Source organism: Bombus huntii, chromosome 7 (genome assembly GCF_024542735.1).
Source record: "Bombus huntii isolate Logan2020A chromosome 7, iyBomHunt1.1, whole genome shotgun sequence".
In the NCBI taxonomy this organism is placed as follows: Eukaryota; Metazoa; Arthropoda; class Insecta; order Hymenoptera; family Apidae; genus Bombus; species Bombus huntii.
In genome coordinates this window covers 13912142-13929035 of record NC_066244.1, presented here as the reverse complement: position 1 = coordinate 13929035, position 16894 = coordinate 13912142, and the positions used below count along the sequence as shown (strand labels likewise).

The following is a 16894-nucleotide window of genomic DNA, read 5'->3' as shown; positions in this document are numbered from 1 at the left end:
CATTACAAAAAGTAGATGTAGTCTTTTACTTAATTTGATATGAATGTAACAATTAATGACGATCATCCTCGGGATTAAACGTTTTATTATTTACATCGATAGCGCCAGCTAAATCATTGCTTGAAGCAAGACAAATTAAGACGACAACGATGATAGATATCGCAAGAGTGATCTCGCTGTTGAGAATCCATTCGATTTTGTACGTTAATACCTGCAACATGTATTTACGGCTGTGATTCATGCTATGATGCGTTTGTTTTCTTATAATATAAGGGCTTTTCTTTCGTATGTTGTTGTAAATCCACTGAAAAATATTTTGGGAATTCGGTATAATATATATATATATATATATATATATATATATATATATATATATAAAATTTGAAATTCATTGAAAAATAATTTTAAGAATTCTCCTACTTAACTTACAATATGATACGTGAAATTTTTAATTTCGTATTTAAAAACCAGTGACAAATAATTCGTAGGAATTCGTTTATACATTATAGCCCACCTACTCTTATCATCTAGAATATCTCGTTTGTTTTTGATAATATTAATTTTTTGAACCATTTTTGAACCTTTAAATCATTCGACTTATACCTCAAACACCTTTTTATATTATCAAGAACAAGCGAGATATTGCAGGTAGTAAAGTTAGATGGACCACTGTGAAAATTTGAGACTAAGAAATTTTAAACTTGAAGCTTGACACTTGAAATTCAGCAATTGAAAGATTCGCATGTTAATTAATATAGAAACAGTCATTACTTGATAACAGCAAATTTCGTATTTCTACCCTTAATCAGAATCGCGGACAAACCACTCTTCATCGCTTCCCTCGTAGTGCACTGGTTCTCCGCGTAATTATCAATCATCTGATACATCCCATCCGACACTTTCAAGTCACATTCACATTGAAGCGCCCATTCTTTAAAAAGACAAATCAATAAAATGAAAATTCATACAATATCATTGTCAATATACGTATAATAAACATTACTCATATACCATACCATTTACATTACCCTTATCAAACCTCTTGTTCGAGCTACACGTTTTTGACATGTTCAAATGACAGTCACAACAGCATTTTGAAGAATCTCCGGTTATCAAGGAATCGAGCTCTTTCACGATTTTCTTATCGTCATAGACAATATTTTGTCCGTCTTCCGATTTGTCCTCGACACCGTTAGGCTGTTCGATCTTACAGTTGACTGTGCATATTTCATCTCCTCGTTGGTTTGTTGTGCCCGTGGCCTCTTTCGTTACGTAAGAACCGCTGGAATTATTAAATAACACGCTGCTGGATTTGCAATTTGCGGTTCAACCCTTTCCTTACCATTGTTCCTCACGATCTTTGTTAATCGGTGCCTCCGATATCAAGATTTCCTTATCGAACTGAGGCTGTCCCTCTTCCACGGATAAAGTAATTTCAAAATTTTTCTCGTTCTCATTCAGTTCTTTTTTCACAGAGAATTCATCGTCTTTGAAATATTTGGGAGTTACGCGTTCTTCGTTCTTCCCTGTTTCGCATAAATTCTACGAAAATTATTATTTTATATGTATAATTATTTTCTGATTCTATCGTTAAAAATTGTTCATATTAATTGTGTAACAATATTTTGTGTGAAATAAATCTTACCGATACTCGAGGAACTCTCTCCATCTCATTTATGTTCGTCGTTGAACCATCGTTGCATTCTTTAAGTTCAGAAGATTGATTCAACATTGAGACTTCCAGAATAGGGACAGGTTTGTCACCTGTCTCGTCGCGCATCGGTGGTGAGTTCTTTGGTTTTACTTTTTGTACGATGATCTGAATCGATAATAACCATTATTTGTTCACTTTAATAAGAAGATGAATGAAAGTGTTGCTCGCAAATGATTTAGTTGTATTAACTGCACCAATAATTTAACATTCTCCACTTGATAGAACTCTACACGGTTTATTATCACTTAATCTGTTTTACATTCTAATGAAGAAGAAATGAGATTAATGGCGCCAGTCACCGTCGCGTTATTCGATATTATATTATACTTGTGTGTTCAATTGCTTTAACATATCATTTTCGATTAATTGAATCGAAATAGAAGCAACGAAAAAATGAATACAAAGTGAAAAAGGATTAAGTATTAGATTAACACCTCTTGACCCGTTTTATCCAGGATCCTCACGGTTCCTCTCAGATTTAAGCACTTGAACATATCCGCGACGAACGTCTCGTAAGCCTGCAACCTCCTTGTCAACACTGCCTGTGCCATTTTTTCACTTTTTACAGCCGCTTCCGTTAACTCCAAATCACGTGTCAGACGGCTCATCCTTGCTACTAGCTGCTCATTATGCAACATCAGAAACTGAACCTGGTAATGTCGAAACATTGTTCTGACGATTACGATTCCATTAACTCAGCTTCGAGAACCGAAACCTTGTCAAAGTTTCAATTTCCTATATCGAATTGTTTCAATACTTCTAGCTGTATAATTCTCAGTGTATATTTGTTCAATTTCCAACGAAACTAAACCTCGAGATGCATTATATTTTGATGCAATTACGTACCAAGTATAGGTAATAAAATAAAAATGCTAAATCAGAGAATTTAAGAAATAAACGTTCAAAATACGATCATTGTTAATGATACGAATTTAACAGAATAAAAATACCAAATAAAAGAATTTGAGAAACGAAGGTTTAAAGTGTGATCAATGTCTTGTCCTATTTCTCTTGAATAACGGGATTTAACGAAATGATAATACTAAATGAAACGACGTCAGAAACAAAGGTATAAACAATGACCATTGTCTCACCCTGTTTGTTGTAAATGACACCGATTTCGAACAGAATCGACACGTTCTCTGGCTGTGTTCGGCAAACGACCGACACGTTCGATGAGATTCGAGAAAGTTGTCGATCGATTTGCTAGATCTAAGTATTTTCCCCACGTTGCTTGTTGTCGGTGACACGATCAATGGCGGATGACCATCATGCGCGTCATGAACGTTGTCGACGCCACGCTGAAAATTCCGTTCGATTCTTAGCAATGGGATGCGTCTCCACCAACCGAGCGGAAATTGCGAATTTGCCATTACAGCATGCGACTTACATCCGACGTATTTGAGTTTCGATCGATGGCACGAAGATTCGGGATGACGATGAAACGGAAATATGAGCTGGTGCCCAGGATTTCTATTTCTTTGCTCACGTAAACGAACTGGTAATCGACGTTTGGCAATGCCTGCGTAGAATTTTAAATAAAATTAGCAAAAATGGAGAACTGATAAGATTATTAATTGTTAGGGTGGTATTAATAACATGCAAATTACAAGGATTTAATTAATTTAAAGGTTTAGTAAATTAACGATTATCAAGATAACAATGTTTATTAAATCAAAAGTAAATAAGGATAAGTCGAAAGTTTATTTGTTACTAAAATTATTTTTATCAAAATATGGATATTAATGATAATTTGGAATAACTTCTTAAGATTTCTAGCGAGTTACCATACCTTTGCATTTTCCAATTAGTAGACCATGGATATTTACATATTTATAGGAAATTTAAATGTACAAAAATGTACAGTTGCATATTACAATGTGCATAAATATTGAAGAAGAAGCATTCATTATAAAATTTAGAAGTCGAAACAAAAATTTGAATTTGCATAAATATCCGCGTAACCTACTAATTAATATAGATGTAAATAAATCCTTATTTTTTAAATTATGTTGAAATAATGAGAATTATTGAATTTCTACCAGTATTCTTATTTGCAATATTTAATAACCTCTCGATGAAAAGTATGTAAAAACATGATACTGCGATTGGTCAAGGTCGCCGTCTTAGGTGATAGAATAATGTATTCGAAGGTAAGGTATTGTTGTAGATTGCTCCATCCTCTTGGAAAAATTCCAATCCAATCACGTGTTGACGTATGAATCTTAAAAATTTGATTACCGTAATAATGTACTATGCAGCGAGAAATTAATTGCCCGTGCAAACGATCGATAAACCTTCACTCACTCTATCTTGTATCGTGTAATGTACGACTATATCCTCGTCAGTTCTATATTTCGTTTTTAATTTATTAAACTGAACTTCATTGATATACTGACAGTGAAACGTGCCACGTACACAGCAATACATTTTCATGAATATTTACGACAGAAAGACAGGTCCAAAGGAGAGATTAACAGATCGCTTTGGAAACAGTTGAATCGAAAATGTACTCATTACTTCGTAAGAGATGATCAAACCATCATTGAGGTGGGAAAATAACAAACAAAAGAATTGCGGTCCAGTTAATTGACGTTGTAATTTAAGTTAATAATAAATATAAATCCAATTCAGTGAATAGATATTTAGAAATAGGTTTTATATTCTGTATCTTGTTAAAATAGATACAATGTAAAAAATTTTTTATACATATCGCACAATCGTAATTCATATCATGGTCAATTAGAAAGAATAAGACAGACAGCAACTGCCATCTGGCTGCGAAGTACGAGTAATCGTCAAAATTTACGTCATAAACGAGATAAAGCGTATCTGATATATCATTTTTCATTACGTGAAATTTAAAATAAGCTTGGAAAGGTCATCAAATTTGTTATGTTCCCTATAATTTGTAATTATAAATTTATAGATTATATTTAACGTGACTGCCGCAGATGATAAATTTAATAAACGTAGAAGAATCTGTTGCTAGATTTATGAAATAAGGGATGTTGCGTTGTGGGTAGTATATTTTGATGCACAAGTAGCTTTTCTATGTTTGATTTCAGTTCTAACCATTGGTAGCGTTGGCATCTCTTTCTATGCTGAATTGATAACGTTGGAAATGATAGGAGAGTGGTAATATTGTTCTCAAGTTCTGAGATCATGCAGCAAAAATACATTGGGTTTTAGATCTATGATATATTTTATCTGTGCTCATGAGGGAGGGATTAATAAACTTATTACATGCAAATTATTCTCTAAATGCAATCTGCTGCGTTATTAATTATAAATAAATAGCATATATATATATATATATATTGGTATTAAAACACATTTATTCTTGAAATTCATTCCTTTATTCGAATAATTTGCATTGCTATGCAATATACCAATTAAACATATATACAGAATACGTCATTAAAAACAAATGTTACAAATTTAAATACGTACATTTATAATAACCTATACTTTATACCAAGAGAGTTTATTTACAGAGATACGTACATATTATAATTAAATTAAACGCAAAAAACGAGGATTATCGATAAACTGTCGAAAATTGTTATTGCACAAATTAATGCTTGAAGGTTATCATGGATGAAATTTCATCCCAAGCCAATTTTTTAATAATGATTAAATGTTAATGAAACGCGTAATTTCATTTGTTTAATTTTATCAATATTTCAATTTAAAAAAGATATATTGCGGTAAATTTCCACTCATGACATCCTTTAAATATTAAATAGTCAATTTCCATGAAAGAGAAACACGAAAACCTACTAACTAATCTACTAGAGCTATATCTCATTATCCTTATCAATGATTATCAACATCTTCCAAAGTAACACTACATACCATCCTGTTATTGAACTAAACAATTTTCATCTAACAATAAAAATAGTAATACAAAATTTAAGTAACAAGCATTTATGCAACTTCCATCCATGATAATATTGATTACTTTCTTTTTGCAATAAGTTCGAATGGTTAAACACGAACGTTCAATAAACGAGAAGTTCGAAAGCTGCCGCCATTCTGTGAATATCGCGCACATGCGCGGCATTCTTCACATCGCGCTCTCATTGGTCAACGCGCGAGTCGGCTCGCTGGAGCGTACGCGCGCTCAGGTGCCGTACTGATCGCCTCGATGACAAGGCCGTCAGTTACTGTTCGTGCACGAATGCGACGAAATACCCGAACCTCTTGGCGGGTTTTCGCTCGGAGCTGCGCTCACGAGACCAGCTCGACAAGGAAACGGAGGTGACGTTTCTACGAAGAGAAGACAGTGAACGTTAACTCGAGACGATCGGCAAGCATCGACGGACTTAAGTACGAGAGACACTAATCAAGAGGCACAGAGAACCTATCGAGCACCTGAAGCTGCATTTTAGTCCAACTTTGGCCGCGCTGATAGGCGGACGATTCGTAGGTGAGTGAGCTGTAAACGATGCGTCGGCGCGACTAAGCACGCGGTTCCTCCATCTCGCTTTCTCCCGTGTCCTCATCACGTTCACGGAATTCCATGAAAAATTCCCCGTCACACATTCACAAATCTTATGTTCTACGTGTCGATTGAGCATGAACTCCTTACTCTTTACAAATGACCCTTGATTTCTTCGTTCCTTATTTTAGGTTAACTAGCACCTTACGCTATATATGTCGTATAAACTTACCCGAAAATCCACGTTTAGGATATTGCGTGACATTTGCTACTCCAACTGACCGACGAATATTTGACAGCGGACTGACAGAAACTCGATTATCAGAGGCGCGTTGCTCGAGACGCGGATCGTTATCGATGCTGCCCTTTCCTGACAGACTTTCCAAATACGCGTGTCCCTTCCGTCACTATTCTTTAATACTAGAGTATCAAACCTATCAATGTTACAAGTATCAGACTTCTTTAGTGTATATTTAGTAAAAACAGATATATTTAACCAAATTAATTTTGTCTCTTGTTCATATAACTATTTATTTTCATTGTATCGTTCTAATTATAATTATCTGTATAGAATATGTAAGTATACATAACAAATTCTATAGTTTGAGTGTTAAAAAATGATTGTATAAGAGGTGATCAAAATGTAGATAAGAGCAACGTCGATGCTTTCGAGTGTTCAATGAATTTGAGTGTCTTTTTCTCGCTGGAGCCTGTTGTAAGCTATTCTTTTATTGATTAGATAGAAGAGTGATTTTCGACATTAATGTGGAATAACGGTATCTTTAAGCATTTCCATCGACTGCCTAAATGTACACAGCGGAAGACCCTCGCTCGCGACCTTGATCGTACAGTTGGTATAGCGGTATACTCGAGCCGCGCGCGTCGATAATTCCTGTCGTGCATTCTCCGTCTCGTATTCGTCGTCTTCGCGCCAATCCGCTCGTTCCCCTCTCAGCTGTGCACCGATCCCTGTTTACAACGTGCTTCTTCACGATCAACTGTCGAATGTGAAAAGAGTTTTACCGATAGGCGCCAGCTGATGCAGTCAGAAGAAACTAGGTTAAGATAGGTCGAACGAGAGAATTTCGAGAAACGTCGTTTGAAAGATCATTCTGAAGAATTCTTCGATTTTTGGCTGATGGTTATAGGTTATATTTTTACGTTTGTTACGTAATAAATAGAATTACATTATAAATAGTAGGACACTAGTGCATATTTCGTATAAATTAAATGCTTTTTACTGCTTTTATTTTCTAGTTATTTTATTATAAATCCGTTGGTTCATTGGGACCATATGTGTCTTATAAAATAAAGTTTGTTAGAAAAATTTGTTAGAAAACGTAAAAAGAACGGAGTGATAAATATGTTTTAAATAAATGCTTTTGAAATTAAAGTTTCGAATAATTTAATGTAACTTAAAAGTAAATCTGTTTCTGATCGAATAAAAGATCGAAATTTTCACTATTTAATAATTAAGATTTTGATATTATGTCCTACAATTGTATCGGATATATTTTTGATCAGGTTATGTTAAATATGATTATGTAATATATGGAATAATGAATGTGGTTCAAGCTTGAAATGAAAAGTCGTATTTTCGCGTTTAGTAATTAGAGGTTTGTTGAGGCTTAAAAGATTAGATTGCATTGAGAATGTATAAGAAAGTTATGTTAAGTCATTTAACTCAAATATATTATTTTAAAATAGATGGAAATACGCATATGGCTCAAATGGATGGTTTTACGATTGAAATTATGAATAATTTAATGTGATTTCTTTTGTTAAATAGAAAAGCCCTATTTACGAATTGTACTATGATTTAGGAAATTAAATCGTGCGGAGAATATTTGGTAAGTTCAGGTTGAAACATTCGTTTCGTTAAAAACACGTCGAAATACCTTCAAATTTAAGTTTTTTGTTATAACTAATTAACTTTAAAGTTATATGAATAATTCACGTGAAAGACAAAATTCTTTCAACTACTGCACGTGGAACGTGTTATGTTCAGAATTAAGACGTGGTATTTCCATTAGCAGTTTTCAAAACTTATTCAATACACATGCATATGTATGTGTATGTCGCATTAATTAACGACGAAAAAATGATATTACCTTCTGTTGATACCAATCAGATATCTGATCGAATACTTCGAATATTTCATAAATTTTCATGTCTTATATTTCGATATATCGTAACCTGGAAGTAATTTTAAAAGAATCAGATACCAGATCTTCCCACGAGATACCAATGAATGAATAGAACGTAGGAATAACGCTAATCGGGTCAATTAGTTGCACATTTACCTAGGTAAACTTCGAGGTCTCCCTCTTGTTCCATTTCAAAAGTTCGATGGACTACATTCATGTATTAAGGTTTTCAGAAAGTCTTACAATGCAGCCTGGCAAAGAGTATTCGCCATTGTACGCTGCATGAATCGAACAAAAGCGACGTTGCTGTTGTAATAGCCTGTAATACACCTAAAGCTTGTGGAAACACTATGATTAATACAAACTAGATGTACCAGTCGATCGACGAATTCAAAAAAATTCTACTGATAATTAGCTTTGGTCGTGAAATTTTTAGAATCAAATCAACAGAATCGAAAATGAAGAAATATTTCGTTCCACTCATCGAAGAAAACATTTTGTAACATTTATTTTCTTCTTTAAGAAGAATTAAATATATATAAGAAATATTCCTAGAAAGTCTTTTGGAAATTGATATTTTAGAGAGACAACTATTGTACCGTGAAATTTATATTCTATAAAATATTCGAAAGGTTCATAATTCTTTCTTCCTTTTTATTAAAGAATTCTATAATAGTGCAATAATATTCTGTGACTTTTTTTTTCGAATCGCGTATAAATCTTTTCCATTCTATCTCTAATCACAGCAGTTATCTGAAAAGACTATTGCTCTGATAAAGCAATAATCTAGCAGCTTTTTCGTTGAACATTTTCACGTCACGCGACTCAAAGACCTTTTATTATCAACTAAATTAAAATCTTTCTTTCGAAAAGTATCTATCAAACGACGTTACGAGCTCCATTTTTCTTTCTCATTTTTTTTTCTTCTTTCTTTTTATAGCCTTTTCACGTTTCAAAGTGATAACCGACGTCATGTCGCCTGTTTGATAATCCGATCGCTAAAACACCTCTGTCACATATCGGCTGATAATGGAATCGAGCGCGAAGGAGTTAAAAAGCGTGGACGTGTATCGCGAGGCTCGATATCCCAGAGTCAATCGGGACACAATGAACGATAATCGGAGCATGACAGGGCGCAGATCGAACCATTCAATTACACGGTTCCACGAGGCCGGATCCAGATTTAGGAAGTTAACGTAAATTATTCCGACGTCGTTTCAGACCTTGGGCTTTTAGCCGCGAAACCAAGATAAAAAGTCGTAAAACCGGATCCTGACGAGCTATTTCCAGTTATTTCTGTCGTTGAAGCCATTCAATACCGAAGCGTTACGTTTTGTAAGTCACATGAAAGAACTCGAGTAATCCAATCAACGGAAATTCATTTTTTCTTTTCTTTTTTGTCGTAAGTCGTTGAAAATTTCATGATTTTCTTCATAATTTAGAACGAAGTGGTTATTTCTTGGTACGGTACATGCTGTAATTTCAAAATACTGTACGTAAAAAATACCAGAGGAAAAATGATTCAAATAACGAAAACGTTCAGTAGAGAAAATCGTGAATGAAGTTAATGTTTTAACGCTTGAATTACGAAAACACAAGAATTTGGCGCGACATTAAGTACACAGAAATAAAGAGAATTTAAGAAAATTCTACGTAATATGATGTAATAGGCATTTGCATAATGACTTGAAGATGATATACAGATGAATGTAATACAATAATCAATGACAAAGCAGAATTACAAATCTCTTTAGCACAAACTAGATGTACGTAATATACAACCGGTTATAAAAGTATCTAGTAGTAGCAAGCAATTTGTATCCAGCTCTTAAAGTATAATTTTTAATAGAATCTACTTTATTTTCAAATTATTGGATCATCATTGCGGAATAGAATAATAAATAGTCTGTAGAAGAATACTCTCCTTTCAAACTTTCTCTTTCACTGCCTAAATGCTTTAAATTGAATGTTCTACATATGTATCTTGGTCAAGTATGTACTTTCCTGAGAAATTATGTACGTTATGCGAGGCGTTATGAGGCGATACTTTAATAAAAAAAGTTTGTATATTTTCAAAATGTCAATTATATCATCTACAAGTTTGGAAATTCATAACAAGATATTTTACAAGATAAATACGTATTTATTTCGCTTTTGCAAAAGCATATATACTCGAATCATGTTACTACTGAGTCCCTCGTATATTTTAGTAAAAGGTTTTATTAGTGAAATTTATTGGAAGTTTCAGAATTTCATTGTAGTCGAGTATAAAGGCGAGTCATAAGTTTCCTATAGTATTTATGGTAATGGAGTAACATTGTGAAGAGTCAGTTTAATAAGTATACAAAGTACGTGCCAGTGAAACTTGCTTTTGGTTCTATATCGGAAGTCTCGACGAGTTCGCGGTAATTCGAAGCGAACGAAGCTTCTTTCTGTACGTCGCGTAAGATTATATTCAACTGCGTCACAGAGAACTCTAATTTCGCGACGGTTCCCGAATAAATTAAATCCTGTGTCTCGTGAGCTGTCTGTCTAAACGGAAGTTACGAAATTCTTTATTAAAGAATCCTAAACAAATGAACTGTCCTATCCTTCATTGCGTAGCCTTGCTCCAGAATTTCTGATTCGAAACTACTTTCTTTGCGAACTCGTGAATTTCCTGATAAACCTGCTGAAACGTTTTGGCAAACGAATTTGGCAAATATTTCATTGAATTTTCTAAACCTTACATTTTTAATCTACGAATTGAACCCTAAAGCAATTGCAAAATGTTTTTTCTAAAGGCGGCGCAGTTCATTTAATTGTAATTATTTCTGTGGAATATTTTGTTATAGGTGTAAATACGTTTTATCAGTCATTTTGAGCATAACGATAACGTTTGAGATAGTATTTAAAAAGATTACTAAATTCATCTAATATGTTCGATCTCATTGAGATACAGATTTATTCTACAAAGTTAAACATTCACTAAATTTATTATTACACGTTACTTCTTGTAGATCAATTTATCACATCATTAGATTCTACTATACTATATAAGATAGCATTGGAATAACAATGGAATAAAACCACGGCAATCAGGAATAAAGAATACATTTCATAATAATGGATTCTCATATCATAATAATGGATTCTCTTATATGAAACTTTGAAAATAAGTTAATGGATGGAGTTAATTGAATATCATATATATATATCAAAATTGTATTCTGAGAAAAATATTGGTGAAATATTAGTTTCGAGTTATATTTTAAAAAATATACTTTTAACGTGTGTTCTTTACCATATTAAAGACATTTTTTAAAATAAAAATGAAAGGAAGAACTACGAGTTATTTAACTATTACAAAAGGGAATTGCAATTCGAAAAGAATTATGAACACTATCTAAATATCTAGTATCTGCAAACTTTTCTGCATTCTAACCTCGGCTTTCATCATTCTCTCGTGTCCTTCGTTTATCTCATTAATTAACGATACTTTCAGTTGTACGCTACACAACTTCTCGTGAAAGAAGGTGTCCTTCGTTATCAAAGGAAGTTCGCTCGTTTGCCAAAGGGTCGACCCGATCGGCCGTGTAGATAGACGTGTTTCCACGCTGTGATAATTAAGGGTTCGCGTTAAACGAGCCAACCGGCAGAAACTAAATGTCCGCGGTTCATTCTCAAGATGCTGCGGGTTAAGCATCTGCTCCAGCCGATCCGACGCGATATAGGGGTCGCGCGTTGATAATTTGGGTCATGCATTTTCGGCCAAGCACGCTTTACATCGCGTTTACATCGACCCTCTTTATCAGTCGCTCCACTCGTGTCGTACCAATATACATCGTAGTTTGACGTGGCATTAATTAACGAATTTCATCGTTCCACCATGTTGCATCTTCAATAGCGTATCACTACACGTGTATATGATATGCGTATAACTGTATCAACGAAATATCCAAAATTATTCGACTGTTTGTAATTAAAATAAAGATTCTACAGCTCCGATAGCAACTCGTAACATCATCCGTAATTTGGTGTAATCTGGCTGTTGGAAGTGTCGATATTGGTTCCGATGGAACTTTGATCTCGTGAAACGCGCTACAGAAAATCACGTGTCATTTGTTTCAACTTTTGTCCGATTTTACATATTTCTATTATATTACAAATTTCCTGAAATTATTTTATACAAACGGAGCATAGTTTGGTTGAAGTTAGCTTTATTCTGTTGGAGGGTCAACTTACATTTACCAGAACTCTAAAGCAAACCTAACTCGCAACCTAACCTTCAGTTATATTATTATAGAGACTCGTCGTTAGACGACGAACCAGTTAACAAATTAATTCTCTTAATATCGTTTATCGGCTCAGAAAAATTCAACAGACACCCGATACACCGATACGACGTAATATTTCAAATCTAACTAGCTGTCAAGCTTTAAAAAATTTAATCCTACCCGAACACTTACGATATATTCAATTCTCTTCTAGCTTTACATCCTTTAAGGCTATCAAATGCCCCGTTAAACGATTCAGCCATTGGAGTACATCCAATCTTGCATCCACTTCGATCCAAGCTGCGCTATGGGACGTCTTTGTTCGCGAATTTGCATGTCGCAGTGGCGTTTCGATTCTTTCGATCACGTTTCCATATCGAACGCGGTTCGCGTGTCGTTCTCGGATATCCGCTGTGTCGGATTCTACGACGGAAGCGTGCACCGGTTTCCACCCTTCTCCAGCCATTAGTTATTTAAGCGGACCCGCGTGTATCGAATGCAACGAACGCACGGAAGCTCTGTTGAAGGCGAGCTCGATTCCCCGTTGCTCGGCCACGATTTCGTAATTCAGGTCATGCGTATCTCTTTCTTCCTCTCTTCGTTCACTTCGAGACCGTTATTATACGCAACTATCGAGCATTGTTCGAAGCATAGTATTATTGTGCCCTCTTTTTGATTAAAATCGCTAGAATCTAGCTAAAAATATCGTCATTTCTTCGAGGTACGTATGTTGAAATATTTCGAGAACCCGTGTTTTTAATTTGTCTGGTTTAATTACTTTTCGTGTAATTTTACTGGAAATGTCGTTTCTTTAAAACGTCGTGTATTTCTTCAAAGTAGGTTTCTCAGAACTCGATATACGTTTCAAGTTACTCTCGTTATTCGAAATGTATAATAAATACGTCTGACTGTATGCGTATGTATAGTATCTTGTTACAAAATGATAACCAGATGTTCTAAATTGAAGAAAAACAAAAATGGGAGAAAAAATTACGAAACTCCATATTTTCACGGATGTTTTGAAATGGCAGATAGGGCTTTCCGTTGGTTATTCTGGCTATGGCGAATCGACATTGTCACTGACAGTGGATCGATATCTCTTGATACCAGGTTCACCAGGCAGCGGGATTTTCGAGAGAATTCGAGAAATTTTCCGCCAAATGGGGTAATTCGGTTCGTTACAATGCGACGATGGAATAATAGGTTCTGTTAAGCTTTTGTGCTACAGCGGCGTTGATATTGTGACAATTGATATTTCACGTTATTTTTGATAATAAGAAACGAAGAAGAGAGGACAAATATTTTTACACATATCTATCTATAATCTTTTTCAATTGGAATCGAAGTTGGAAGGTTTGCAATAATAAGGAAACACAGCTACAATATTTAAATCGTGTTTATTGAATGAGAGAGAGAGGTATAAGTTTCATATCCAAAAATGCAGAAATTTATTACTACGAATATTGATTGACTATAAATATGTAATACAATTAATTTTGAGAAAATTAATTTCACTGATTTTGTATTGCTTTAGATCAGGTTTACTCAGATTACTAGAATACGGAGCTGTGTCTTTATCGCAGCTCCTTCAATACTTAAAAGATTAAAAAAATTCCACTGTAGAAGTACGTTAAAGTCACTGTGGTTAATATCGTAAGAAATTTTGGAGTGGAAAGGATTATGATTAGATTACTACGCTCTCGATGACGGAGGCTTTATTGCGTGGGTGTGGTGTATAAACGAATGTCACGGCAAATTGCGTAGTAACGTGGTGGAGACCATTTCTGTCACGTGATGTAGATGATGTTTAAAAAAAAAAAGGAGAAAAAGAAATAACTAAATACATACTTTACATACATATATACTATACGTATATGTATTATATTATTGATTAGATGTATTTGGGCGTTATCTCTGACGGTATATGTCATTTGATTACAAAAACTCGGATAAAACAGTGTAGTATGACTTTGTACATTATATTAGCTATCAAAGTTATCAGAGTTGGCGTGTTGAATACAATTTAATAACTGTGCTCCACGATAACAGCTCCTTCATTTCGACTGCAATTGTGCACCAAAATAATAAATCTTGGGTTCGCATTATTGGTTTGTTGATAACCACAATATTCGAATAGATTTGATGTTATTTTAGGTTATTTAGAATATTCTATTGATGATCTGGATGTATATAAAATAAGTTAAAATGAAATATTCTAAATTTAATTAATTTAACCCAAATTAGATTATTCCATCAAGCCTCTAAAAATTTATCACATTCTGCTCAAACAAGAAATTCACGTAAAGTATAAATGCTTGACCCCAAGTATTAATCATTAACAAACCAAGTTCCTTTGATAAAACTTTATAAATATTATATTCAATTAAAATATAAAATATAAAATACATAGCTCCCAATAAAATTAGCGTTGTCTCACCAAACTCCCAGAAAAGTCTATTATACAAAAATCAAAACTTTGAGATCGCTGCGCGTTTCACTGAGTCTAAAAACATGAAAAAAGGGTCACTCTAAAATTCTATTAGCACACTAGAAAATTTGTTTCCTAAAACAAATTTTATTTAATACATTAATTTCGAGTTAATAACAAAATCAACAAGATATACAATATAAATGCACCTGAAAAAGTGGTTGCAAACTTTTAACCGATACTGTACATACATACCTCGCTCAGACAACAAATGTAGAGCCTCTAACCTCTAACCTATAGAAAGAAAAGCGCTGCACCTGTAAAACCATCGTTCCGTTAACACGCGAGACAACCGGACGATCTAAGGAGCTTTCGAAGCCGTGGAATGACCGCGAGTCGAGCCGAGCCGAGTATATTGAAGGGTTTTCCCGCACGTAATCGATACCGGTTTGATAACATTCCTCGGGAAATGTCGGGTCAACGTTCTGACGTTACGCTTCCATGCGGCCTGCCACTCGACCTTTCTATGCCAACTCGCGCCTCATTCGCGCGATCATTTGGCATGGCGCGTTGGATCGCGTCGAATCCTTAAAACCGTCTTCGGGACCAGGACATCTTTCACGTACGATTTAGGTCGCGCATTATTTCTTGTATTAACCGATGGCCTCGCAACGCAACGAGTATCCTCTCGAGTCCATTAAGAATCCTTAAATCGACGAGGAACTGCGACGGGAAAAAAACTCGACAAAGTCGAGACTCCGGGGGGTTGTGAACGTGGCTAATTGAAATTTGAATGGATGAGAGTTGATACTGCAACAAATATTGCCGATTATCTGTGGTACAATTACAGTCACGATAGAGTCAGGTTATGAAATTGATAGTCAGACAAATCATGATTTACGCGCAGAGAAAGAAATTAGGAGAAATATGGGGACGGGAGGGATTGAAATTTTGAGTGGGAAGGTTTGAAGAAATTTTTGATACGAAGTCAATGTGCTTTACGTTATACAGGGTAGTTGGTAACTGGTGGTACAAGCGGAAAGGGGGTGATTCTATGCGAAAAAAGAAGTCGAAAATATAGAATAGAAAATTTTTTTTTTATTTTTTTTTTAAATCTACAGTGAGATCCGTTATAACGAGACGTGATAAAGTGCACGCGTACCGAGCGAAAATTCAAAGTCGATTTTCTCGAAAACAAAGCCTCAAACGAAAAATTTTTATTCTATATTTTTGACTTCTTTTTTCGCGTAGAATCAACCCCTTTCCGCTTGTACCACCAGTTACCAACCACCCTGTATATTGGAAAATACATATTTCTATAGATGTTATATATGATTTGTAAACACTTTTAATATGTTAGTGTATTTTATATTGAGAGATACGTATTTTTATAGTTATATACACATATATTAGATACTATCACTTTTTCTTCCTGGTTTTCCAATTCTTAATATAGTTATTAATATTTGCAGTTCTCTTCCGTATGAATGAAATACTGTTAATCAGAAATCATTCTTCTTATTGTGCTCAACACTTACGCGCATGATTTTTCAGATATAATAAAACATTTCATGTGCTTTGAAAAAGTTTTGTTACTTGTGTGATAATAATTATCGCGGGAATACAATAACCTGTTAATGTAACCTGTTAATGTAACTGTTAACCTTGTTGGTTGTATCAAATGATTTGTAGCAGCATTCTAAATATAAAGGAAGGGAAGAACTGCGGTTAACATTGACAATGCGACGTTCAAGCTATAGCACGCGATTATAATAAAACAGGAAGTAATTTATTTGCGAATAGACGCTTTATTTATTCGCTTACACCGATATTTTGTACTTTGATGTATGGGTATATTCAACATAACATAACAGTTTATATGTTACGTGTCTATTGCATTAGCAA

At 34.4% G+C, this 16894-nt stretch overlaps 2 protein-coding genes across 2 annotated transcripts in view; one reads left to right on the top strand and one right to left on the bottom strand.

The window, feature by feature from the left end:
* Positions 1–788: 788 nt before the first annotated feature.
* LOC126867672 (uncharacterized) lies at positions 789–3759 on the bottom strand. Its single transcript, XM_050622477.1, has 4 exons — positions 2149–3759; positions 1646–1819; positions 1343–1542; positions 789–1282 (listed from the first exon to the last, which is right to left on the bottom strand). Exons 1-4 carry the CDS (start codon positions 2380–2382, stop codon positions 1000–1002), a joined length of 891 nt encoding a protein of 296 aa, XP_050478434.1. The 5' UTR covers positions 2383–3759; the 3' UTR covers positions 789–999.
* A 2083-nt stretch (positions 3760–5842) lies between these two features.
* The window catches only part of LOC126867667 (protein GDAP2 homolog), a 67312-nt gene continuing 56260 nt past the window's right edge, over positions 5843–16894 (top strand). Inside the window, exon 1 of the mRNA XM_050622462.1 lies at positions 5843–6146. The gene's annotated coding sequence lies outside the window, so the exon portion shown is untranslated. The remainder of the gene's footprint in view (positions 6147–16894) is intronic.

What these genes read in the sequence shown, in the direction of transcription:
- LOC126867672 (XM_050622477.1), bottom strand. Translation starts at nt 2,382, where the DNA reads ATGTTTCGACATTACCAGGTTCAGTTTCTGATGTTGCATAATGAGCAG. An exon ending in AGAGAGTTCCTCGAGTATCG is followed by an intron (nt 1,543 to 1,645) that starts GTAAGATTTATT and finishes TAATTTTCGTAG; the next exon opens with AATTTATGCGAAACAGGGAA. An exon ending in AAAGATCGTGAGGAACAATG is followed by an intron (nt 1,283 to 1,342) that starts GTAAGGAAAGGG and finishes TAATAATTCCAG; the next exon opens with CGGTTCTTACGTAACGAAAG.